This window comes from Pongo pygmaeus, chromosome 1 (assembly GCF_028885625.2).
Source record: "Pongo pygmaeus isolate AG05252 chromosome 1, NHGRI_mPonPyg2-v2.0_pri, whole genome shotgun sequence".
Lineage (NCBI taxonomy): Eukaryota > Metazoa > Chordata > Mammalia > Primates > Hominidae > Pongo > Pongo pygmaeus.
In genome coordinates this window covers 89,967,509-89,994,187 of record NC_072373.2, presented here as the reverse complement: position 1 = coordinate 89,994,187, position 26,679 = coordinate 89,967,509, and the positions used below count along the sequence as shown (strand labels likewise).

The window sequence follows — 26,679 nt, the reverse complement described above, 5'->3', positions numbered from 1 at the left end:
AGCAGACTCGCCACCAGAGTCCCATCTCACACTCTTGGGGGTGCAAAAGGTCAGATTCAAGATGGAACAAGTTTTATGTTCCAGCGTCTCTGTCCCAGTGTCTCCCTCCTCCCCTGGAATGCAGAAGTGAGAAATCGGGGCTGGACATCACCTAGGTCATCTGCTTCTGGGCAGGCCTCCCCATCTCATCTGGCTGTCTTCGCTCTGGCTGTGGGGCTTTCCCACGTTAGTCACTCTTCAGGGAGACCAGGATATGGGCTTCTGAGGTGTCTTCAGCTCCAGTGTGCTGTGCTTAGGCTAGCTCCGACCTCTCCTGCTACAGTGACAGCTGTCCCTCTTGGCCTCACTCCTGCCATGCTTTTGAGATTTTCTGTGGCCTTTTTTGTTTAGCTGTGTAAGGTCCACGACACAGACATATGGAAAAGTTATTCTGCTAACATAATTACATGCCCCTCCCTGGATGCAAAAAAACACAACAAAAAACACCACTGTCCCTCTAGAATCAGAGATACCTCAGGGTGCGGTGGCAGCATGTGACTTTGATCTGACCCTCTATGGTCTCCCTCATGCCTCAGTTTACCTGTGCATAGTAAGAACCCTGGAGGGCCATGAAGAGGATCCTCCCTTCCTACGTATCCAGAGTTAAACTCACTACTCTGTCCTCACCCCCAAGCTGGATCCAGAAGTTTAAGCCCCTACCCGCCCATCTCTGCTTTGGATCTCGGGTGCACAGAATTAATCATCAGTCTTGGTTCAGGGCACAGGGTTCACCTCTTCATGCTTACCTAATGTTAATTTTTTTTGCCCTGGTGTCAATACCTGATGCTCTTTGTCTTGTCAAAGACATGGGAATAAATAGTAGCTATTCACTCTCCTTGGAAGCATGCAGCCTGGGAAAACCTCCCTTCCCACTGTGCCCCAGAAAACCGAGTCCCATAGGATCAGGGTAGGGAGTGCACACACAGGTGGCAACCAAATGACAGTCCCCTTCTCATTGTGGGCTTTATGGGCAGAGAAACCCCAAACCCACATCTCTACAGGACAGGATCCGGGCCAGCCCTGTCCTTCCCTGCATTCCCAAGTTAGGAGTGCTGAGTGAAGCAAAGGAAACTGGCTGGAGCTGAGCCAGGTCGCCAGTCTTGGACGCGGCTCCATCTTTTATTCAGAGAATGACCTCATCCTTGGTCCTGGTTCTTTAAAAGAAAGTGGAGGGGGCCTCTTTCCTGCAGCCTGGCTTGCACTTTTATCACCCCACTCTCCTACATAGGATCAAAGAATCAGAATCAGACTTCACCTACAGAAGATTCCCAGGCTTTAGGACATAGAGTCAATATCACATTTGTCCCCCTTTTGTCTTATATTATCAACTTAGCCTCTGACCCAGTTAGCTCCTCCTCTCCACTGCATTTAACTTCTAATTACCCTTTCCCTACCCTCCACCCTCCCTGATTACCCTTATACCTCCCCTCCCCCAGCCCCAGCTTCATTTACCTCCGACTCATCTGGTCTTATTTTTAGCTCCGGCATCTCTCCTTTTCCTTTCTTAATATGGCGATGAGCTCTTAGGCCAGCATGGGGACCGGGGCTGAGGTGCCCTGGACACCGGAGGAGGGGAGGGAAGGAGCCCCTGGGAGCCTGGGGGAGAAGTGTAGGAGGTGGGAGGATTCCGGCCCGCATGGAGCTGTCCTGGCCTCAGAAGGTTATCCATCTCTCCTGCCAACCATGGAGACATATTTAGACAGGACCAGGTGGGGACTGAGGGGTGCCAATTTCAGGGGGCAGCTCCGGTTCCCTCCCCGCCCCCTGCTCCTATTCCTCCTCCTGACCCTTTTTCCCTTGGCTCTGTCGGCAGTTTCTCCAGGACTCAGCAGTGTCCTCTGTCCACTGCTCTGGGTCATTCCCCAATCCCCCCTCCCACTTGAGCCCTTAACTCAGAATCTGGGACCCAGGGGCCCCTCCCTACCCCAGCTAACCTCTTCTGGACCAGGAGAGCCAACCCAGATCCCACTACCTCCATGAGCACTACAGACAGGATGGGGCCCAGAGCTGTGCCGGGTCTGCCGCTGGCGCTGCTGTTGCTGCTGGTGCTAGGGACACCCAAGTCAGGGGTACAGGGGGAGGAAGGGCTGGACTTCCCTGAGTACGATGGTGTGGACCGTGTGATCAATGTCAATGCAAAGAACTACAAGAATGTGTTCAAGAAGTATGAGGTGCTGGCACTCCTCTACCATGAACCCCCCGAGGATGACAAGGCCTCACAAAGACAATTTGAGATGGAGGAGCTGATCCTGGAGGTGAGTTGGGGGCACTGCAGGCCTGCAGAGCATGTCTAGCCCCTCTCTGGAATCCCCTATCCTACACCCATGTAGCTCTTTGAGGATGGGATCTGGGGGTGAGGGGCAGTGTGGTAGGACCCCTGTCTTGACCAACAGGACGCAAGTGGCATGTGGCTTTAGTCAAACGAGAAACAGAGCCTCAGGAACCCAAAAGTACTATCATCCTCAGGTAATCCTTTAGCGGGGGTGCTGCAGGAAGAGCTCCCCTCCCTGCTATAGGAGGCTGGTAGTATTTGACTTAGGTTTGGCTAGGACAGTGGGGGTGAAAAAGGGAGGTACTTGGAGGGCCAGGGGAGAACAGCTGTGTATATTGCACTCCCCTACCCCACCCATCTACTTAGCCAGAACACGTCCTCTCCACATACTTCAGGGGCTGCACCCCAAAGAGATCCAAACTGAGTGTAAATGTAAATGTTATGATACTTGCATGCCATGTTTAAATATCTCCTAGAGATCATGCCTCCCATTGGACTCCCAGTCCCCTCTCTCTTCCTTCCCCCTCCCTAATTCCCCATTTGTCTCCATTGGATAAGCTGGATGCCCTCACTGGAAAATTCTTATAGTTGCAGGAGGTGTCAGAATGTCTTCCCCAATCTTCTTTTTGTGGGAAAAGTCTTCTCACCTCCAAAATGACTTCAGGCTCAAAGGAGAAAGGAGTTATCATAAGAAAAGAAAAAAAACCTATGTTTGGGAATGTGGTCATACACACCCACCTTTAGGAGCTGGGATGTGTGAGTTTTCTTGTCCAAGCTCCTGTGGCCCCTTCTCTGGCTTGGCATTCATATAGGCCTCAGCTTGTCCAGAGCTTGGAGCATTTCAGGGTGAGATACCAGAACCACAGGCTCTCATTTTGTGCACCCCTGCTGGGTACTAGAACCTGCCATCTGATTAATGAGCCGAGTATTTTTATCCTGAGTGCTCAGTATCCCTGGCCATCCACCTGCCAACGGCCTCCCTTCCCCGCCCCTCTGAGAATCACAGTGCCTGAGTCTGTGCTGAGTGGGGGTAGAGCTGCAAGCTGTGCCCACAGCAGAGAGAATCAGGGTTGAACGCTAAGCTGGAAGGCTTATGGGGGCAGGGACCTCCAGCTGTGACTGTCCACAGCCTAAGGACAGGCTGAAGTAGAGTGCAAAAGGGGAAAGTTGGGCCCTGATGGGGAGAACTGTCCAGTCGCTGTCAGTCTCTCTCCTTCTGGGGGGTAACAAATGGTGACCTATTATCTCAGCTCTCTGGCCTTCCCCACTCCTCAACAACATGACCAGACCCACCACTACCCTCCCACCCTCCAAAATTCTTCCCATTGGGAGTCACTCTGAAGAATCTCAGGGACTTCCAAGATCAACCCCACAATGAGCTTGGCCCTTGACCAGGGACAGGGACCTCCAGGTGTGACTTGACCAGGATGGAATGCAGGACTCAACCCTGAAGGAGGGAAGGGGCCCTCAGTCACTCTGAAGCCAGACTCCTCAGCACCTCTCAGGCACTGGGAAGTATTGAGTATAGTGTCTTCAAGTCCAACCTAATAAGCATATTGCAAATGAGCAATCAATATTCATGAACTAGTTGAGCCAAAAACAGAACTGTGTGGCTGTAGGGAATTTGGGGGATATTCTGGATCTTAGCAAGGGGTCAAGGTCAACTCTTATACCTCCTGCACCTCAACTGACCCAACTTGAAAGCATGAGAGGGAGAATAGGGGATAATAAAAATTACAGGGGCTAATTTTAATCATAATCCTTCCCTCCAGTTAGCAGCCCAAGTCCTAGAAGACAAGGGTGTTGGCTTCGGGCTGGTAGACTCTGAGAAGGATGCAGCTGTGGCCAAGAAACTAGGTAAGAGAGGGGAGGGCAGGGGAGGGGAAGGTGGCATTGAGACAAGGGGAGGCTTAGGGCGGAGGACCTGTCAGGCAGTCCTTGGGATCCAAGGGGCTTGGGAACCTCTCAGATTTATGTCTATTCTAAAAGACGGGGTGAGAATATATGAGGTTGGGAGGGTTATGGCTCAGAGACTCTGCCTCTCTATTCCTTATGAAGTTCCATGCTCAAATCCCAGAAGGAGGTGGCGGAGGCCTTCTTTATACTTACCTAAAAACATGGCTAGGTGCTGGAGGGAAGGGGAGTCAGGGAATACAGGCTGGGCTGGCCAGACCTCTGCAAACTCCGCTTCCAACCCCTCCCATCCAGAGCCATGGTTGTTACAGAAGCCAGCCACTAGGGGGCAGCACAGGCTTGAGACGGGATTCTACACGTGAATGGGGGAGGGGTGGTCAGTAATAATGAAGTCATCTGGTCAGTAATAGCAATTAAAGAGCTTGACTGCGAACCAGCTACTAGAGTCCTCAGAGGGGGTGGCACGAATACTCATCTCTAGTCGTTGCAGTCAGAGAAGGGGAGAAATGCTGCTAGAATCTACACCTCTCTATTCCCTCCCCTCACCCTACCTGATCCCCCAGCTCCTCCCTAGAAAGCTCTGGGGCCAGGCTAGCCCCCTGGGCTTAATCCAGGGGCAGAGACATCAGGCCTGTCGGCCTCTGGGTCAGAGGAGGTGGGTGGGGCAACGGGCCCATGAGGTGGAGCATGTGGGGCCCCGGTGATTATCAAATGGGCTGTGGCCGAGGATTTGGACCTTGGATCTGTGGGAAGCCTGGGATCATGGCTCACCACCCCACCCCTGCGCCCGGCTCACTCCCTAGGCCTAACTGAAGTTGACAGCATGTATGTATTCAAGGGAGATGAAGTCATTGAGTACGATGGCGAGTTTTCTGCTGACACCATCGTGGAGTTTCTGCTTGATGTAAGGACTCCCCTGGACCTGACGCCCTTGCTTGAAAACTCCACTGCCTGCCCCCTAGTCCCTACCAACCCCAACCCGACATTGCACACACACACCACACGCACACACATACACCACACGCACACACACCATACACACACACACACACCACCTGCATACACACCACACATATGCATGCGCATGCACACAATAGGCCACAAATCACCTACACACCACACACTACACATATGCACCACATGCACACCACACACTCCACACACATCACACACCACATGCACATACACCACAAACACTACACACCACACATGCACACACACCACATCCATGCCACACAAATGCACACACCACAAACGCCACACATGTACACACACACTACACACATGCACACACATCACACATATGCCATACATGCACACAATAGGCCACACATCACCTAGATACCACACACTGTGCATATGCACCACATGCACACCACACACACTACACACACCACACACACACACCATCCATACACACCACACACACATCATATACATGCCACATACCCACCAGATATATCACATGCACACACACCATACATGCACACACACACCACATGCACATACATACCTGCACACCATACATGCACACACACTACACACATGCACATACCACATGCACACTCCACACATGTACACACACATCACACACATGTACACAATAGGCCACACATCACTTACATACCAAACACTACACATATGCACCACATGCACACCACACACATACCATCCACACACATCACACACACATCATATACATACCACACACCCACCATACATATATATCACATGTACACACACACCACACATGCACACCACACACTGCACACATCACACACTATACACACACGCGCATGCAACCCCCCACACACACACACACTGTCAACATCTAGCCCCCTCCTCCAGTTCCCCAGCCTTCTTTTCCCTAGGTCCCTTTCTGGTTCTACTCGAGGATAGAAACTCTCTTCCTGCAATGTCCTCCTCTTTCAGGTCCTAGAGGACCCTGTGGAATTGATTGAAGGTGAACGAGAGCTGCAGGCATTTGAGAATATTGAGGATGAGATCAAACTCATTGGCTACTTCAAGAGCAAAGACTCAGAGCGTGAGTAACCCTCAGACTCCACTGTGCCCCTCTCTGGATCCCCATCTCACCCGTCCTCCCACCTCCCCACATCACCCAGTGTCTCAGCCTCTACCTCCGCACTTCCCACCTCTTCCTCTGGCTGTGGTCAGCACCATCAACAGCTCTGACCTCCCTGTACTCTGGGGGTTCCCAGACAAGCACCTCCAGTATTCCACCTTCCCCTCACTCTCGAAGAACTAGAGGGGGTAGGTCTCAAAATGAACCCTGCCTGCAAAGAATTGGGGACAGTAGTGGGGGATGATTCTCGGGCAGACCCTGGTTTCCCCAGAGACCGACTCTGCATTCCCCCCCCAGATTACAAAGCCTTCGAGGATGCGGCTGAGGAGTTTCATCCCTACATCCCCTTCTTCGCCACCTTCGACAGCAAGGTTCTCCTCCCCGCAGCTGCATTGGTTCTGCCTCATGTCCTGAAGCTGTCCTCCAGTTTCCTCTCCCAGAATCGATGGCTGACCTGGTCCCTTCCTACATGCTGGCACTCCCTACCCCACCCCAGCTCCTCCCACTCCATAGATTTAGAGCTGAAGAGGGGCTTTAGATGATCTAACACCCCTCTCATGTTAAACCCAACCCCAGGGAAGTTAAGACACTTGTCAAGTGTCACAGTGGCAGTGACAAGGATCCTGGCTTTCTGACTCCCTTCCTAATATTTGTTCCCCTGTAATACTGCTTCTCGACATGACCCTGTGTCTCCTGCTCCACTCCTCTCCTATCCCCTCTCCCAAAGGTGGCAAAGAAGCTGACCCTGAAGCTGAATGAGATTGATTTCTACGAGGCCTTCACGGAAGAGCCTGTGACCATCCCAGACAAGCCCAACAGCGAAGAGGAGATTGTCAACTTCGTGGAGGAGCACAGGAGGTGGGGACCAAGGGCAACCCTCTGAGCGGGATCGGCTCCTCCATGGGCTAGAACACACTGCGTGAGATGGGCTGGGGAAAGCTTAGCCAACCGGGAAGCCAGTCTTGCCTGGAGATGAATACACATTGGGCACCAGTGCTCTCTGATAGACTGATAATTTTGCACAATATTTTACACCCCAGTACTTAGCCCTGAGCCCTACACAGAGAGGGTCCTTCATAAGTGTGTATAATTCAGTGTGAGGTTGATTGAGACTTAAATAATCTTTGTCAACAAACAAGTGTTGACTGCCTGTGGTGGGGCAGGAACTGCAAGGTACTTTCCATCTCTATGATTATATTAAGTCCTTTTAACCTCAGTGAAAGGTTCTACAGGTAATAACTGTCAGAGCTGGGATTTTAACCCTAAAGCATCCCATGTTTGTTCTTTTTTTCTTCTTCTTCTTCTTTTTTTTTTTTTTTTTTCGAGACCGAGTCTTACTCTGTCCTCTAGGCGGGAGTGCAATGGCGCCATCTTGGCTCACTGCAGCCTCCGCCTCCCAGGTTCAAGGATTCTCCTGCCTCAGCCTCCCAGGTAGCTGGAATTACAGGCACGCCACCACACCTGGCTAATTTTTGTATTTTTAGTAGAGATGGGGTTTCACCATGTTGGCTGTTGGCCAGGCTCGTCTCAAACTCCTGACCTCAAGTGATCCGCCTGCCTCGGTCTCCCAAAGTGCTGGGATTACAGGCATGAGCCACTGCGCCTGGCCCCATGTTCTTTCTAATACAATACCGTATACCAATGGTTCTCTACAAGGTGGGAAGGAGTGGTGAGGTGGGCATAGGTTTTTGCCCTCCAAAGGATGTTTGGCAATGTCTAGACACATTTTTGGTTGTGCGGAATGCTACTAGTATTTAGTGGCTAGAGGCCAGGGATACTGCTAAACATTCTACAGTGCACAGGACAGCCCCCTACTACAAAGAATTATCCGGCTCCAAATGGCAATAGTGCTGAGGTTGAATAACCCTGCTGGGCACTCATACATAATTCCCTTCCTTCATAGTAGTCCACAGCTGGAAATATCCAATCACTCTGTCCCCCACGCTAGTGTGCAGTGGTGGATCACTGCAAGCTCCCTTGCAGTATATACAGTACTTACTCTCTCCCATACTACTGGCTCCCTTCATCAAGGCAGGAACATGCTTGTCTGGTTCAACTGTATGTACCCAGCACCTTGCATAGTGCTTAGAACATATCGGGCACTCAATCATAGTGAGTGAGTGAATGAATGAATAAATTAACGAATATCCTGATGTCCAGTTCTTGCCTTTCTCCCCCAGTCTCTCTTCCAGTCCCTTTGCCCCACCCTCCCCTCTCCCACCGCTTTAACCATGCAATGAGCTGGGCCTGGTGCCCAGAGTTGAGGCCTTGCCAGATGGCTTTGTTCTAGGCTACAAGCTGTCTGTGCCCTGGGCCTGACCTAGAGGCAGCCTCTGCTGTGGGACCCTCTGGAGGGGGCGTCCTTCTAACCCACTGAGTAATGACACTCTGTCTGTCTCTTCTAGATCAACCCTGAGGAAACTGAAGCCAGAGAGTATGTATGAGACCTGGGTGAGTGCCCCTGGCCAGGGTCAGGCCCTCAGGGAAGCATGGGTACCAGAAGACTCAAGTCCTAGAAAAACCCCACCCTACTGCTCCTCATGCCCATTTGTAGAAAAAACAGTGCACTGACCGGCCGGGTGTGGTGGCTCACGCCTGTAATCCCAGCACTTTGGGAGGCCAAGGTGGGCGGATCATGAGGTCAGGAGATCGAGACCATCCTGGCTAACACAGTGAAACCCCGTCTCTACTAAAAATACAAAAAAATTAGCAGGGCGTGGTGGCAGGCGCTTGTAGTCCCAGCTACTTGGGAGGCTGAGGCAGGAGTATGGCTTGAACCCAGGAGGCGGAGCTTGCAGTGATCCGCCACTGCACACCAGCCTGGGGGACAGAGTGAGACTCCGTCTCAAAAAAAAAAAGAAGAAAGAAAAAACAGTGCACTAGTAGCAACTGAAGGATTTCTACGCTGAAGAATGTGTGAGGAAATGGGAGACAGACATAATTGAAGATGACAAGGGAAGAGCCTCAAGCCTGGGGATAAAGGGATTATCAGAGGAAGTGTGGGGCCTTGGAGCTGAAAGGAGTGTCACTTGGGAAAAGGTCACCATCACAAGAATATATCTGGCCAGGCGCAGTGGCTCACGCCTGTAATCCCAGCACTTTGGGAGGCTGAGGCAGGCGGATCATCTGAGGTCAGGAGTTTGAGACCAGCCTGACCAACAAGGTGAAACAATGTTGTACTAAAAATACAAAATTAGCCAGGTGTGGTGGCGCATGGCTGTAATCCCAGCTACGCAGGAGGCTGAGGCAGGAGAATCGCTTGAACCAGGGAGGCGGAGGTTGCAGTGAGCCGAGATCGCGCCATTGCACTCTACCCTGGGGGACAGAGTGAAACTCTATCTCAAAAACAAAAACAAAAACAACCCCAAAAAACAAAAGAATATATCTGGTCCCGAAGCTGGACTTCCACAAAATTGAGGTTCAATGAACATCTAGGATCTGTTCTGGGCTCCTCAACTTCAGGGAGTATAGTAAGGTCTTCTCCAAAACCCTGTTCTCCTTCTTACCCCCTGACAGGAGGATGATATGGATGGAATCCACATTGTGGCCTTCGCAGAGGAAGCTGATCCTGGTGAGGGAGGAATACCGGGTTGGACTGGAGGGAAGGCAGGGGGAGGTGGGTGTGTTTATTGGAGCATGGGCCTCACTAGGAGGCTTTCCTGGGAGTTTGCAAACAGCCTAGGGCTAGACATGTGAAGCTTCGGGAGCAGGGAGGTAGCTCTGCACTCCTGTTTCATCTGGGTCCCTTTCCTCTCTACACACCTCACACCTTGCACTTGTGTTCCCTCCAAGATGGTTTCGAGTTCTTAGAGACTCTCAAGGCTGTGGCCCAAGATAACACTGAAAACCCAGATCTTAGCATCATCTGGATTGACCCTGATGACTTCCCCCTGGTAAGAGGAACAGCTCAGGCACTGCTATCCTAAGGTGGGGCCTTGGACTGTGACAACTTCTTAGTGAGGGCTTTGTTTCAGAGGTCCCATCCCCACCTCCTAGGTGGGGGGCCCTGGGAGGGTATGCATGTTGCATGCTTAAGGGCACTGTTGGCATGGAGGGCATCCTGAGCAAGGGGAAACAGGACGGACATCACACACATTCCCAGAGCAGAGGCTGGACGGGTAGCTCAGGTGCTAGGGCTGACTCCTAAAGAAAACCAATGTTTTGAGGCACAATAGCCCTGCACATGGGTATACACACTCAATCATAGAATCATAGCACAGAGATTCCCTGTTTCAGGAGATGATTTTGTTCTCAGCTACATTCCCAACACCTAGCACTCACTGTTGAATGAGTAACTGAAAGAACAAAAAGAAATGTGAGAAACATTGGCACTTACGAGGTATACTTGTCTTATTTCAGAAATGTAAGATCTGAGGGCCAGAGAGAAGTGACTTGACCTTGAACACAAGGATCTGATCCAGGATCAGAACAGGGTTTCCTATCCAGTTTTCCTCAGAAAAGAGGGGCCAGTGCGCCCGGCTGACCCTCCCGATGCTCTCCCTTTAGGATTTCTCCTCTTTTGCTGTTTAGTTCTACCCTTGCCTTGATGCCCTTGATGACCTGTCCCCATCCACTGCCAGTTCGCGCTGTCCCCTCTCCATCCCTGGGCTGACCCTCACACTCATCCTCCTGGATTCGTGTGCTCCCTAGTATCTATTAAGTTGCCATATTTGGATCTCTCTACAGCTGGTCCCATACTGGGAGAAGACGTTTGACATCGACTTGTCAGCCCCACAAATAGGAGTCGTCAATGTTACTGATGTGAGTTTCCTGTCCTCATCCCTGGTTGACCCCCGACTCTACTTCCTAGCATAGCTAGCTCTCCTCCTGTCTGCTAAGTAGGAGTTGGGCCCTTCTCACAGGACGCAGACATGCCCAGTCTAATGGCTGGATGGAGGGGGAGACTTAGGATCTCAGTGTGGCCCTGTCCCACATGTTGGAATCAGTGGCTCATCCTTCAAGGCCCAGTTCAAATTCTTTCTCCTCTGTGAAGTCTTTCCAGATCTCCCATTTAAAATCATTCCCTCCCTGGCACTCCCAGGGCTCAATAGCCATTGAGAACATGACCTTTAAATGGCTATTTATGTATTATGTGTGTCTCTTCCAGTAGATTTTTGAGCTTGTTCAGGGCAGAAGTCTTCTCATGCACACACAGTAGGTGCTTCAAAACTGCTAAGTTGAACTGAATGAACCACAGTCTCTGCTTTCATAGAATTCTCAGACTAGAGAGGCAGGTATTCCATTAACTACAAGGCCAGATCTGATAAACTTTATAATAATAATACAAATAAGACACAGGAATCACATTGATTTCTGCTTGACAGAATCAGAGAAAAGTTTAAGAAAAAGTGATATTCAAAATGGAGATTCTACAATGTATATGATTTCAACAAGTGATGATTCAGGGAAGTCAGTTCCAAACTGAGGAAAAAGCAAGATCAAAAGTTAAAAACAGGAAAATGAATATCAGGTTCCCGGAAAAGGCAGGTAGACTTTTATGGTTGAGAGTCTAGAGATCACTGAGAATGGTACTAGAAAAGCAGGTTATGAAAAGCCCTGGGGCCGGGGTGGTGGCTCAGGCCTGTAATCCCAGCATTTTGGGAGGCCAAGGCGGGAGAATCACTTGAGGCCAGGTGTTCAAGGCTGCAGTGAGCCATGACTGCACCTCTGCACTTGAGCCCGGGCAATAGAGTGAGACCATGTCTCTTTTAGAAAAGAAAGAAAGAAAGAAATGTCCTGAATGCTGAAGAGTTGCTAACTTTATTCTTATAGGCCATGAAGAGCTACCAGTGGTTTTGCACCAAAGGCATAATAGGGAAGTTCAGTGTGGCAAGAGCACGGAAGACAGATTGAAGGGAGAAGGTCTATTTGCCAATCCAACTTTTCTTCCCACTCTCACCTGTCACTATTCTAACCCATACCTTCACCTGGACAGTTTCCCTGGCCATTGACAGATGAAAGGAAGGGACTGAGAATGTAGGGAAGGATGTACAGAGTCCAGTGAGTGGGAAGACAGATCCTAAGACCTGGGCTGGACTTAGCTTCCATCCCCTGCCTGTGCCATCTCCTAGGCGGATAGCGTATGGATGGAAATGGACGACGAGGAGGACCTGCCTTCTGCTGAGGAGCTGGAGGACTGGCTGGAGGATGTGCTGGAGGGCGAGATCAACACAGAGGACGATGACGATGATGATGATGATGATGACTAGTTGCTATGGCAACCATCTTTCAGCCCCAATGGTCTTTTCATGCTCTCTCCTGCCTTCCCTTGTCCTTCCCTGAGTTCCTCCAGGGAGACTAGGTTATCTCTGCCATAGAGCTAACTGGGGTCTATACGCTGGGTGCTGAGACCCTGATCCCCCTCATTTGATGAGGAAATGAGCTACTTTTCTCTAGACACCAGCCCAGCTCTCTCTTACCTGACTTCTGTTTCTTATCCCATAACTTACTTGTATCTATTATGTGTCTCTTCCATCACTCTCCATACTCTTTCTTGTGATTCTCCTCTAGCCATATATATGGGCCCCATCTCTGTTCTGTTCCCTCCATCTATGCACAGCTTTCCCCCACTCTCTCTAATCCTGTATCTTTCTGACTGTCCTGTCCTTGACCAGAAGGAAGGGAGAATACTGTGTTTGGGACTGTATCTCAGCAATCACTTGTTAATGTATTTGGGTCAAATGAGAGGCCTCAATAAAGACATCTGGGGCAGCATGAACAAGTGTATGTTGGTGAAGTCTCACTCCTATGGCAGGAGGAGATGGCCACTGATGGGGAATTCAGATGTGGGTGCCTTGCTAGGGATGAGCTGGGGGACTCTTATAGTGGGGGCTGGGGTTCCTCCAGGCAGCTTTCCCAGAGAAGCCTGGATTGTTTATCTGCTTCAAGTCAACAAGCCTTTTCTGAACACACGGTGTTTGTCCAGGGCCACTGTTAGGCTCTGGGAGAACACAGAGTGCCAGGCCTGTCCCTGATCTTGAGCTGATTAGCCTCACCGAGAAGTCAAGACAAGCATACTAAACAATCGAAGAAGAATACAAAGCAATATGTAATTAAGTGATTATGTGCTGCTCGATAGCACCCTCTCTGCAGCTCTTATTTAAACATCAAGACAGAGCTCCAATTATACTTCCTTGGTGAAGCCTTCCCAGAGGTGTCCCCTCCAGCGATGACCTCTTCTGAGTTCCTGCTGCACTTCCATTCCAGTACTCAGCACAGTCTATTATTGTTCTTCATTTACATGTCTGTCTTCCCCACTCAACTGTGAGCCCCTTGAAGGCAGGAACCCAAGCTTTTTCTTTGTGTCTACAGGGTCTGACACTCAAAAGTTGTCCCTAATAAATGTTTTTTAAAGGAAGAACAAAGGAAAGAACAGAATGGACTCAGAAGAGAGATCAGAGTGGGCTTGATGACTTCACAAAGGAAGTAAGCTTTACTAGGCCTTAAATTGAAGAATGGGATTTGGTTGGAGACAAAGGGGCTGAGGAGGAGACATTTCAGTCAGTGGAAAACACCAAGTACTGGCAGGATGTGTTTGTCATATTGGGGGCATAGAGACCAGAGAGACAAGAAGAAAAATTCAAGTTGTGGCCATGAAGTTGGGTAAGCATAATGGGGTTGGGTTGTAGAGCTGTTTGAATTGAATCCTGCCAGCTGAGGAGACAGGGCAAAATTTAATCTGGTAGTGATAAGCAGGATGGGGAGGGGAGATGATGGAGATGCCAGAGGTAAGGAGCCCAACCCACAATCAGTGACTGTTATAATAATTGGAGTGATGTTGGGAGAACATGGACCCAAGTGGTGGTCTTGGGAATGGAGAGGAGATATTGTATACAATGCGGATCTCCCAGACCTGGGCCTACTGGAAGTCTTGGCAAGAAGGACTCACAGTCTTTCCAGAATAGGCCCAGGCTGGGGTAAGCAAAAAGGAGTTTAGGGGGTTGGGGATGGGAGGGCCAAATAGCTAAATAAGCCCATAAATAATAAACATATATATATATAGTTTTGAGATGATGCCCATAAATAATGAACACTTCATATATATATATAATATATACAAATAGCTAAACAAGCCCATAAATAATAAACATTATATATATATTTTTTAGATGATGCCCATAAATAATAAACATTATATATATATACATATATATATATATATATATTTTTTGAGATGGAGTCTCACTCTGTTGCCAGGTTGGAGTGAGTGGTGAGATCTCGGCTCACGGCAACCTCCGACTCCCGGGTCCAAGAGATTCTCCTATCTCAGCCTCCCAGGTAACTGGGACTACAGGTGCCCACCACCACACTCGGCTAACTTTTTTGTATTTTTCGTAGAGACGGGGTTTCACCATGTTGGTCAGGCTAGTCTTGAACTCCTGACCTCAGGTGATCCACCTGCCTCAGGCTCCCAAAATGCTGAGATTACAGGCGTGAGCCACCATGCCAAGCCAGCATTATATTTTTCATGGATCAGGTGTAAAGTTGTTGCTGAGAGACTTAGAGGATTTCTAAGTATGGAAAGATGAGACCTGAGATTAGATATATTTTCACTCTCCACAGACAAGTCCAGGAAGTGTTCCTAGAGAATGTGGCAGGGGTGTAGAAAGCAGAAACTATGTATTCATTCCAACTTGTAGCTATTTAATAAATGTTCAATAAGTAGTATGGGCACTAAGCTAGTATTACAATAATATTGTGGAGCTTACTGTCTAGCATAGGTCAGTGGAAGGCCCCGGTCTAAATAATAGCTCCTATTTTTTAAGCACCCATCTGTGCCAGTCCCTAGAGACTTACTATTTCTGAATCTCAGAAGAACCCTCAGAAATAGACATTGGCACCCTGATCTGACCGGTGAGGACACTAAGGCTTTCAGGCATAACTTGCCCAAGGAATGGGTGGAACTAGCACGTAGCCCAAGGCCCCTGTGTCTTGTTGCCTCCAGACCTGAGCCTTTCACTTAGAAACTACATGAGACTCAAAGATGGGTCAGCGAAATAGGTTTTGTCCCTACAACACAGAGCAAACATGATATATACAAAGGCAAATGATTAGGGTGTGACAGGGAATGCTGGGAAGAGGAAACAGCAGAGAAATGCTATGAAACCCAGAGCAGCAGGAACTTGGGCCTCTTCTAGGAATGGTGTAGACCCAAGAAAGGAGGGGCTCATTTGAGGTTTCTGGAGGAGTCTCTGCCAGGTAGGAACTGAGGCGAGATGGTGATCCTGGAAGTGGCACAAACACTGAGGGGAATCTCCCAACCTGGGCCTGCTGGAGTTCCTGGCAGGAAGGACCTACCCAAGGTCAGACTTCTTTCCAGGGCGAAACCCTGCCCAGAGCTGAGGCAAGACCCCTTAGGCTATAGAGATGGGGGAGAAAACAGATGCTTCTCCAATTCTTCCTTTCCTCTTTTCAGTCTGGCTGAGAATCTGGGGGAGGAAAGTCCCTGGGGTAGAGGGGAAGTGAGAGCTGCCACATTGGGCCTGGGCAGAGGGGCAGAGCTAGGAGAGATGGAGCTAAGTGTGGCTTTGCAAGTTGTCTATATTTGCATGCTGAGCTCACTGCTGCTCTTTTTCTCCCCAGAAAATAAAATTACATCATGGTAGGGGGAAGGCAGGAGTGGGGCACGTTTGGGAAAGGTGAGAGGAACGCAAGAGGGCCTGCAGGCATCATCCTGGAAAGAGAAGATCCAGGGCTCCTCAAGTCCCCATGTGGCCCCAACCCCTCACTCCCAATGTGGATAAGTCTGATCAGTCATTTACCACTGCGCCCCTGACCCTTAAGGCAAGGCAAGAAGTTTTTACAAATTAATTAAAGCCAGCAGCTAAGAGAATCCAGCCCCCAAAGGCTTTCCAAACCCCTAAACCAAACCTACTCTGTGCCTCCCAGGGGTCCTAGGCACCGTGGTCATCCAAAGGTCAAAAGGGGAGCAGGATGCCCTACTGGGTAAGAATTAAATATGAGAATTGTTTCGCAGTTCAGGGGGAAGAGACCGTCTCCGCTCCAGCCCTCCGCCCAATTCTGTCCCCCATCCTAGGAGTCTTCCAGAACCCCAGCCCCTCGGTCCCCCGCCCCCTTCTGCCTCTCCATCCCTCCCCCTCCTCCCGCCATTCCCCGCCCCCCGCCCCTCCCCGGCTCTGACATCACCGGCCAGCCGGGTGGAGTGAGCGGCGCTGGGCTCGGGCTCCGGCTCCGCGGGCGGAAGAGGCGGCGGCGGCGGCAGAAGCGGCGGCGGGAGCCGAGGAGGAGGTTCCGGACGCTGCTTAGGAACCGGGGACTCAGGAGTGCCCGCGCCCTGAGCGCTCAGCTCCAGAGGCGGTGAGAGGGGCGGAGAGGAGACATGTCGCGGGGAAGGGGCAGATTTGGGGGTCTAGGCTTGGAGGGGCAACGATCTGGGACACCGGGGGCCAGACGGGGAGTGTGGGGACCCCGGACGAGTCCACTTTGTGTCAGGCCCCACGGGGTCCGTCCCTCTGTCGGTGCGTCCCGAGCGCCGAGCGTGTGCTGGAGGCGGCGTGGCTCCGGCCAGCCCATTCCACGCTGAACTGCAGTTTGGGAGTCGGATCGGGGCCTGTGGATTAGGATGTAGCCTGCTTCCCGCCCAGCCGGCTCGGCCAGGCCAGCGCCTGCCCCTCCCTCCCCGCTCAGGCTTCGGACTCGCCTCCGCTGGCGGTCTCCCGGCCCAGCCCTGTCTCGGTTCCGCGGGCGGCTGGTACCATGTGCCCTCACCCCCAGCTCACTGCACCTGGGGAAGAGGTGGGCTTGGCGGAAAGCTTGTCCAGAGGGAAGGAGGAGCTGGGGGTGTAGAGAAGTGATGTATCTAACGTAAAAACCCTTATTAATTTCATATAATCCGTGTCAAAACTGACAGGGAAACACGCACACCTATAAGGCACGCCAGCACACACAGTGACACACACCCATGTGACTTACACACATAGTCTAGCACACTCCAAATCACAAACGTCCCTGCACTACGCATCCGGCCGCCCACCACACCCCCACTCTGTGGGGTGGGGCATCCCATGAGGAGTCTTCTGAACTGCAGGCTCCAAGTCATCAGTCCGACAGGACAGCTGAGTGGACAGAAAGGGCCACTGTCCCCAAATCCATCCTGATTTTCTGGCAGCTTTTCCCAGCCCCATGGCTTCAGATTGTTCCTCTTTAAAACTGTGGGGAAAGATGGGAGAAAATCTTGGCCTCATTCCTCTAAAACAAGGAGACAGGATTTTGCGGACTAATGAGGGTAGGGGCTTCTGGTGGTTTCTCTTCCTGGGTCCAGTTAGGGCTTAGGGTGCTGGGAGTGGCTAGTTTCTGGGTAAGAGTGGCCAAGGGATGGAGGAGGAGGGGGTGGAAGAAACGGAGAGGAAAAAGAATGGGTATGAGTCAGCCAAGAATGGAACCCAAGTCAGAGAGAGAATGAGAGGAATGTGTGTGAGAAGCAAACAGACATCTCCAGAGAGGTCTAGAGATAGTCAGGGAACCAGGGAGAGGGAGGAAGTGAGAGAAAGAGATGGTCAGAGAAGTGCAAAGTGTTTGAGAGTGCACTAAACAAATTAGGGAGGATGAAGGTTGGGGGAGACCACTGGGAGTTAGGGAAAGCGGTATGTGTGTCTGGGCCCCAGGCTGTCAGAGTGATTAGCTTTAATTGCTCTTCCCTTTGTGGTTAAATACTCCATTGGGGAAATTGCCAGTGATGCCCTAGGCTGCAGGCTTCCCTGGTTGCCTACTTCCTCAATTCCATGCCCATCATGTGTGGATGTATTATCATGCATGAAGAGCGCCACAGAATCACAGAGCGCCTCACTCTCTCACACAGATCCTCACGCACAATGTCATGATGGATATCTTCACCAGCTGGTAGGCAGCCAACCACTGAATCTCCAAGCCACTCCCACCAAACTTACTCTGTCTTTTGTAGCAGGGATGCTCACCCCTTCCTAATTGCAGCTCTGAGTATTCAGATGGGGACAGTGAAGCACAGATCTCAGGAGTCCTAAGTATTCATGGCTACCACTAAGTTGGATAGGTGAGTAGGAAATGCTAGAAGGGGTGAAAGCCTATAGAAAGGAGGAAAAGAGAGACTGAAAGATGAAGTAGAAAGGAAATGGATGACAAAGAGTGAGAGAGATGGAGAGAGACAGAAATAGAAGCAGGGAGTGCCACACCAGAAGAGTGGAGGCAGAGATGGGCTGGGGAGAGTCCTAGGCCCCATTCCCCTCCTCGCCATCAGCCGGCCCTCCTCTGCTCTGCCTGATCCAGTGCCAGCTATCTCCTGATGCCCCATCTTGGGTCTGGCTCTTTCTAGACCAAGGGCTGAAGGCTAACCCTTGTCCCCATGCCCAAAGGTAATCCATTTTGCTTCTTCGACTGAAGTGAACATTTTGGGGCCCAGATGTCCTGCCTCTCGTCACTTCCAGGCTGACCCTGGAGCCTCAGAACCCTCAATTTCCTTGTTACAGGAATAAAGACAATACCCTCCTCCCCCGCAAAGCTGGAAAAAAAGCTTAAAGAAGAAATCAATTGAGAATGATATTAAAGGAAATAAACTACAGGACTGCTTGAATTTGGGGCCCAGTTATAATTTAAAATAGGAAAGCTGGACCCCTACTCTCTCCCTTCCAACCCCTCTGCCTCTCCGTGATTACTTCCAACTTCAGGCAGAAGACTGACAGACTTGAGTGCCTGGGAGTCCCCTCCTGCCCAATACAGGGACCTCTAGGTCCTTGCAGCTGTGTGGGATGGCCCCTCCCCTCAGGCTTAGGCAGCTGCAACAGATGTGGAAGAGGGACGGGCAGCAACTCTTAATCTTCAGGCTTCCTTCTCGAATTTACAGAGGATTTGGAACCAAACGTTAGAGAGAAGGGATAATCTACCACGACTTAATGTCAAAATGCACAGAAATTCTTTTGGTGCTGCCACCTCCTCCACAGGTGGTTATCCCAATTGCCAGGCTTCTCAAAGCACTCCCAGGGCCTGGCTCTTCTTACCCCAGTGCCCATGGAGCTCCCACCTGTCCCACCCTAAAAGGTCAGTATATAATGGTCCTTACCTCCTGCCCCTCTTCCCCAGCATCCTCAGTTGGTTTGACCTTTGTCAGGGCTGTGCCTGGGGCCAGCTTGGAAGGAGAGGGAGGCAGGAAGGAAGGAAGGTGTGAGGAAGCGGTGAGCCTAGCACAGAAAGCTGGGAGGGAAGAGGACTGACTTCCTGGCAGCCGGGGCTCCGGTTCCTGATTCCTGCCCTGGTATCCTGTCCCAAGAATGGCCTCCGCCCAGACTGCCTGGTGATCCCTGAGCAGCTCTCTGCACTGCTCCAGAAATCAGGAGGATTTTTCAGAGCCCAGAGAGCAGATTTCTCCACGGGCCCTAAGGAAATCTGAATCTCTGGTGAGGAAAGTGACATGGAGGATGAAGGAAACAAGCTCTGCCAAGCCCCACCATGGCCAGGCCAGACCAGCCCAGGTACAACTGTTGATCAGTGAGAATTGAGAGCAGTTCCCCTAAACAACACTCCATTTGCTTCTTCTGCTATACTAAGGCCTAGGCAAATGGATCTCTCCAAGAAGGGAGGCAACAGGGCTGCCTTTCCTTGTACCCTCAGGGGGCCTTATTCCTATCCTTTCTGTCCCTTCTTACTCACCATTCCCCACACTCCTCCCATCTAGTGGTGTCGTCCTAATGACTGGGGGTGGGGGCACCCAGAACTGAGGTTGCTATAGTAACAGATGAGCTGAGGCTACAGCCTTCTACAGTTGTGGACTGTATGCTGTCCTCCCCCTCGCCCCCCATGCCTCATTTGCAGCCTTAGTCTCTTTCTGTCTCCCAACTCCAGCTCTCTTCCTCCATTCTGTAGGCTCCGCTCACTCCTCTGGATGTGAGCCTGTGGTTATATGCCTTCTTACACATGCTCTTGGCTGGTTTAGACACATACAAACACACACACGACAGATACAGCCAGTGCACCCACAGCCATATATCCAGTGCTGGCACATACACCTCCATTACCAGAACATCCAAACACACCCACAGATACCCAGCCACTGCTTCCTCCAGAGCTGTGCCCACAACCCAGGGATTAGCATCCATAAGATCTGAGCACACACACATTTCTCCTCCGCCACTTTAACATTCCTACCCCCATCTCTCTTAGGGGCCTCCTTGTATCTTTCACTCTCTTAGAAAGCTCCTACCCACTGCCCCCAAGTCTTTGTGGGTGAGTGTGTTACACACATTAATCTCTTCCCGCCTACCTCCTCTGTAGATCTGTTTTAGATTCAAAGCCCTAAATCTGAACTCCTCCCGACACACACACACACACAGATGCACTCTTTCCTCCCGCAGGATCTGTAATATTTACAAACTCTCCTTCCATATGAAAGCAGGGAAGTATAACCCCCAATCCTGCCCCCTTTTCCAGCTGAGGGCTTGGCCCCAGATTTTCCTCCATTGGGGCAGGGTCTTCTTGTCTCCTGCTGCGCTTTCCCTTCCAGTTGTACTCACGCCCCCCCACCCATTCTTATCTCCATCTCTAGTCCCCTTCCCATCATCCCCCTCACCCGTACCCCCCTCCTTCTGTCCTTGGATTATCAGTGAAGTGAGGGGGGTTGGGCTCCAGAGCTTGCTGCTGTGACCTAGATTTCAAGGCAGAGACAGTTCCTGGTGCTGACAGTCAGAGAGCATTGTTCCTGGCCCGGCCTGGCAGGGCCACTGCTGGGCTCTTCTGTCTGGTTGCACCTGGGTGTGCAACTGAGCATGCCTATGACTGCCTGTTTCTTGCGGGGGTCATGGTAGCCCTGCTGTCTGGCTCATTGTCTGCCTGTGTCACGGTGCCTGCCACCAAGGGAGGCTTGTTTATTCTGGTCCAAGTAGGGGGCTGGGAATGGGGACTTCTGGGTCTGCATCTCTTATTTTGTGACCACCATGCCAATCTCAGTTCCCCTGCAGTAGAGCAAGAAGGAAGGAAAATGTGAGTGTGTCAACCAAGCCCCTTTGATCTGCCACATTCCCAGCCTAATGCTGGGGTGATTTGCGGGCAGCCTCAGTCAGGGACAAGGTCATCTTGCTGCTTGCCCACCTCTTGGTCTAGTCGCATACAGAGTGTTTATGATACAATTTACTTTTTAAAACATGCTTTACTTTTCTGACTAAAAGGAAATAGATACTCATTGTGGAAATAAGTTCCATTTTTGAGCTCACCACTAGTGTCACATTTTATCAAATCCAGAAAGTTCATTCAAACATCTGACCTTCTTTCTTCTGTCTCAGCCACAGTTCCTATCTTAGTGGAAGGAAGGCCTTGAATGTTCTCTACTTCTCACCTAAGGATCACGAAAGAGGGATGGGGTGAAAGCCTAGGTGAGATCTGGCCTTGCTGATCTCATCAGACCATGCTGAAGGTAGTGCCAGTAGGATGTTGATATGAGAAGAGGGGGCAGTCCCCTTTTGCCATTCTCCCAGAGCCGCATCTAAAGTCCCCTCCCCCCACCACCCAGCCAGCCTGGGAACTGGGCAGGGCGCCAGAGCCAGTTGCTTGGTATTCTTGGGCACGGGGGCTGCAGGCACAGCACAAAGGGTAGGAGAGAGAGCTGAGTGGGGGCTTGGTAACCATCAAGGGAGAAAATGGGCTCCACAAAGGTGGGGGTGGTCCATTGCTTCCCCCACCTCGAATCCTAATGACTGAATACAAGGCTAGCATGGAGGGGCCAAGGAACCATCAGCCCAAGCAACTAGGCATCCATCCAAAATGAGTCATTAGTGGGGTGGTGGGGAGTTGAAGTGAGGGACCCCTTTGCCTCTGAGGCAGAACGGGGAAGCTAGAACACATGAGCTCCTACCAAACCCTCCAGCTCCTTCTCAGCTTCTCACTGCCACAGCAAGCCTCGCCCTGGTTGTTTTGGAGTTTTTTTTCCCTGACATGGGGAGGGGCTGGAAGTGGGTGGGGCGATTCTGGGGGGGGACTTGGAGAGAGCGGGTGAGAAAGTCGGGAGCAGGTTGCTATGGTAACCGCCTCCTCAGTCAGGGGAACTGTTGCCAGGGTTACTGTTAGAGGGGGAAAACAGAAGAAAAAGATGGTGGGGAGAAGGAGGTATGACTTGTCACTCTAGGCTCCAGCCTGGCTCCTAGCTTCCCGTCTACCCTGACCGCCTCCCCTAAGTCTTACTTTTCTCCCTCCAGCCCTAGCCACCTCCAGCCTCCATGTTCCAGGCACATGCCTGGTAGGGCAGAGTGGGGAGTAGGAGGGTAGTGCCAGTGAGTAAACCAGACTCCATACCTTAAGCTCAACTCCTATCCCTTTGTTGCCTCCCAACCCCAGTCATGGCTGAGTACGGGACCCTCCTGCAAGACCTGACCAACAACATCACCCTTGAAGATCTAGAACAGCTCAAGTCGGCCTGCAAGGAAGACATCCCCAGCGAAAAGAGTGAGGAGATCACTACTGGCAGTGCCTGGTTTAGCTTCCTGGAGAGCCACAACAAGCTGGACAAAGGTGGGGGAGGGGAGCACAGGAGTCCTGTCATCAGTCATTCAGGCTTAGTTCATTCAGCAAATAGAGATGAGCTCAAAGCTTTTACATCCACAATGTGTACCCCTCTAAAGCAAGGCAGAAGAGAGGTGCTCTAAGAGTATGGGGGCCTTAGACATTTTTCATTGTGCCCCTCATCAGTAAAAAACGTTATTCAGATACTCCTGTGCTATTATCACATATACAACAGAACATAAAAACAATCTAAAAATAGTAAAATTTTAAGTGGCAAAAATTGGGAAGAATTCTAGACAATAAAAATGGAAGAATACCTGAATGAGGGGAGAACTCGAAGTGTAACCTAATCTGGTAAATAATAATACTAATCTTTGTTAAGCACTTTTTAAAAACTGGTAAAATTTAAAACTACAAGTTCTATCATTTTCTTATCCACTTTGAGAGACTACTGCTTGGGGAGTGGGATCTATGGATTAGAGTAATCCCACACAGCTGGAGGCTTTAGGGAAGAATTGGTGTTTAAGATGGCCCTGAAAGGTGAGTGGGATTTCTAAGGCAAGATCCAAAGGAGGGCACGCCAGGCAGAGGAACACTGTTACAGAATATCTAGTGTGTTTGGAAATGCAAGCAGTCCTGCTTGGCTTGACTAGGATGTAGGGTGTTTAGAAATGGCTGGGAAGGTAAGGTAAGACTGTGTTGTAGAGAGCCTGGGTATTGGATAGGTGAGGTGAGTGAACTCAGGGCCCTTCAGATATACTATTCTGACTGCTGTGTGGCTGGCAGGGAGAATGTATAAAGGAGGACGTGTTACAGTTAGACTATGGCAACAGTCAGAGGGAAGGAGCCAAGGAAGAAGGTCGAAGGGCATCTATAATCTCCTGGAATTGGCCAAGCCATGGACATCGTCCTGGTGGTGTCCATACCTTCTCTCATTTAGAATAACCTTTCTCACCAGGCCCAGAATCTCTCCTGGGTTGCCTAGAGATTCCACCCTGCTGGTCCTACACGTGCTGTCAGCAAATTCTGATACTTACTTGGATGGAAAGTGGAAAAGGATGGGGGAGGGGGTGGGGTATCTGGAAGTCAAGTTGATTTTTCTTTTGTCCCCTCCCCACAACATATGGGAGCTAGTATCTAAGCTAAACCCCTCATTCTAACCACAATCTAGAAACTTCACTGACCAACTATCTGCCCTTCCTGCGAACAGTCCTCTGTATTGTTGTTTGGGTGCCTTAGCTTTCTTCTCCTGGATTAGTAGCCCCTCTTCCTCCAGTGTTGTACCCTCCCATAACCAATGTTAGCAACTCAGCTTTGGTTCTAGGTCACTAGTCTGGTGGAGTAGGGGAAGCTGACCTCTACAGCCTAGCTCTGACCCTATCTCCTGCCTTCCTCCAGACAACCTCTCCTACATTGAGCACATCTTTGAGATCTCCCGCCGTCCTGACCTACTCACTATGGTGGTTGACTACAGAACCCGTGTGCTGAAGATCTCTGAGGAGGATGAGCTGGACACCAAGCTAACCCGTATCCCCAGTGCCAAGAAGTACAAAGGTAAGCGGCCACTCCTTTAATTAGCTGCACCTCTGCCTCGTCCCATTGACTATCATTGGAGTACTTGAGTTTTGGGAGAGTGGAGGCAGATGCCCAATGGGCCTGCCTGGCATCTCCCACGCTGCTGTCCCTGGACACATCCCTTTTTGCCCCCAGACATTATCCGGCAGCCCTCTGAGGAAGAGATCATCAAATTGGCTCCCCCGCCGAAGAAGGCCTGAGCAAGGGGGAGGAAGAGGAGGAAGGTTGGACCTTCATCAGACCACTCCCTTTCCCCATCCTCCAGGAGAGGGGGCAAGGGCAACCCACCATCTACCCACTTACTAACCTGGTCCTAACCCCCTTACTGTGCGCGTGTGTGTGCGTGTGCGCACGCTCTGGCTGTTTGTCTATATGTCTAGCTCATCTAGTTCCTCTTCTTAAGGGGATGGGGGTCAGGGGCTAGGGGAGGGGGCTGAGTTTCCCCACTTTAGGAGGAGGTGGGGGCTATTTCTATGCAAATAGAAATCAGCACATTCCTCCTACTTCCCTTTCCTCCACTATCCCCCCATATCTTTAAAGTGTGGAAGCAGAAAGGACCTGCATTTTCCTACATTGAGGAGCTGACATAGGGGTAAGGTATGGGAGAGGTAGGTGGATCCAGGGAAAAGCAGTGGGGAGGGAAGGCAAAGAGACCACTCAACCCCTACCTGGAAGGGGCAAAGAAAAGCCAGAGTTCCATGTTTGTACTCACTCCTGTGCTGGACTAGCTGTTATCCTGAGTACCAGCAGGTCCCTTTTTGCCTCTCATGGGCCTAGCATAGGTATGAGCCAGGGATCCTTTCCTGGTCCCTAAGATCAAACCCCATGGAGCAGCCAGCATTAGATGCCCCTACCCACCTGTACTCTGGAGAGACTGTGCTGGGAACATGTACCACTGAGCCTGAGATGGGGATGAGGGCAGAGAGAGGGGAGCCCCCTCTTCCACTCAGTTGTTCCTACTCAGACTGTTGCACTCTAAACCTAGGGAGGTTGAAGAATGAGACCCTTAGGTTTTAACACGAATCCTGACCCCATCATCTATAGGGTCCCAACTTGGTTATTGTAGGCAACCTTCCCTCTCTCCTTGGTGAAGAACATCCCAAGCCAGAAAGAAGTTAACTACAATGTTTTCCTTTGCACCGATCCCCACCCCAATTCAATCCTGGAAGGGACTTAGGAAACCCTTCTTTACTAGATATCCTGGCCCCCTGGGCTTGTGAACACCTCCTAGCCACATCACTACAGTACAGTGAGTGACCCCAGCCTCCTGCCTACCCCAAGATGCCCCTCCCCACCCTGACCGTGCTAACTGTGTGTACATATATATTCTACATATATGTATATTAAAACTGCACTGCCATGTCTGCCCTTTTTTGTGGTGTCTAGCATTAACTTATTGTCTAGGCCAGAGCGGGGGTGGGAGGGGAATGCCACAGTGAAGGGAGTGGCAGAATCAAATTGCTACATAGTCCAAACAAAAAAGAAAGCTTTTTCAAAAAACATTAAATTCACATGCAATCTCAGAGACTATTTAGAGAAAGTTCAAGTTAGGAGCTTTTAGGATGTGGGAGTAAAACTTTAATGGGAGGGGAGGGCTGGCTGCTGGAAGAAGGAAGAAGCCAGACTGGTTAGACAGTACTCTTAACTCCTAGCCCAGCCTAGCGTGCCCTGCCCCTCTGGCCACTGCTGCAGACACCTGCCTTAATACACACACCTCTAGGACTCCACAGTTTTGCCTTAAAGGACCTTCCCAAGTCTCCCTTTCCCTGTCTGGCTTCTCCCTTAAGAAGAGAGAGAGATACTTGTAGAATTGGGTGGAGGGAATGAGCATGAACTGTCCTTCCATTTGGGATATGTTACATTAGAGTGAGAGAGAGAATAAAGAGCCTTTCTTATGGAAGAAATGGGAGAAGAGAGACAGGGTTCTTTTCAGCAGTCTAGTAGTTTCTCTGTAAGGCAAAATAATCTAAAAAGACTAACCTGCCCACCCACTCCTTATATTGCTGTGAGATTGCCCCTATCTTGTGCTCTTCTGTCTGCAGTGTGCACGGCCTTGTTCTAACCCGGAATAAAGGTGATTGATTGTATTGCAACTAACTGATTTTAAAATTTCTGTGAGTGACCAGGATTTTGCAGCCTTTGAATCACTGGGAAGGGAGAGGGAACAATATTTATGCCCCAGAACAAGGACTGGGAAAATACCCCAAGTGTATACCCTCACCCCACCCAATCTCCTAAGTATCACTGAGCTAAATGGAGTGTATCCTACTTCCAACAGTCTCCAATTGGAGCCTAAGCACTGGAAATACGGGTCTCCCAA

At 50.6% G+C, this 26,679-nt stretch overlaps 2 protein-coding genes across 3 annotated transcripts; both read left to right on the top strand.

Moving 5' to 3' along the window:
• The first annotated feature begins 1,687 nt into the window (after window positions 1–1,687).
• Window positions 1,688–13,026, top strand: CASQ1 (calsequestrin 1). The gene is made up of 11 exons (XM_054449197.2): window positions 1,688–2,294; window positions 4,084–4,168; window positions 5,029–5,129; window positions 6,158–6,269; window positions 6,606–6,679; window positions 7,036–7,166; window positions 8,714–8,759; window positions 9,825–9,879; window positions 10,101–10,201; window positions 10,995–11,069; window positions 12,380–13,026. Exons 1-11 carry the CDS (start codon window positions 2,016–2,018, stop codon window positions 12,515–12,517), a joined length of 1,197 nt encoding a protein of 398 aa, XP_054305172.1. The 5' UTR covers window positions 1,688–2,015; the 3' UTR covers window positions 12,518–13,026.
• Window positions 13,027–16,432: 3,406 nt separating this feature from the next.
• On the top strand, window positions 16,433–26,452 carry PEA15 (proliferation and apoptosis adaptor protein 15). Of its 2 annotated transcripts, none has more exons than XM_054451242.2 (4): window positions 16,433–16,625; window positions 22,620–22,793; window positions 24,183–24,338; window positions 24,495–26,452. In XM_054451242.2, the coding sequence occupies exons 2-4, from the start codon at window positions 22,622–22,624 to the stop codon at window positions 24,557–24,559; spliced, it is 393 nt and encodes a 130-aa protein (XP_054307217.1). In that variant the 5' UTR covers window positions 16,433–16,625; window positions 22,620–22,621; the 3' UTR covers window positions 24,560–26,452. The 2 variants fall into 2 exon arrangements, with proteins under 2 accessions (XP_054307217.1, XP_054307237.1); XM_054451262.2 differs by having other exon boundaries at window positions 16,444–16,625; window positions 22,620–22,727.
• The last annotated feature ends 227 nt before the right edge of the window (window positions 26,453–26,679 follow it).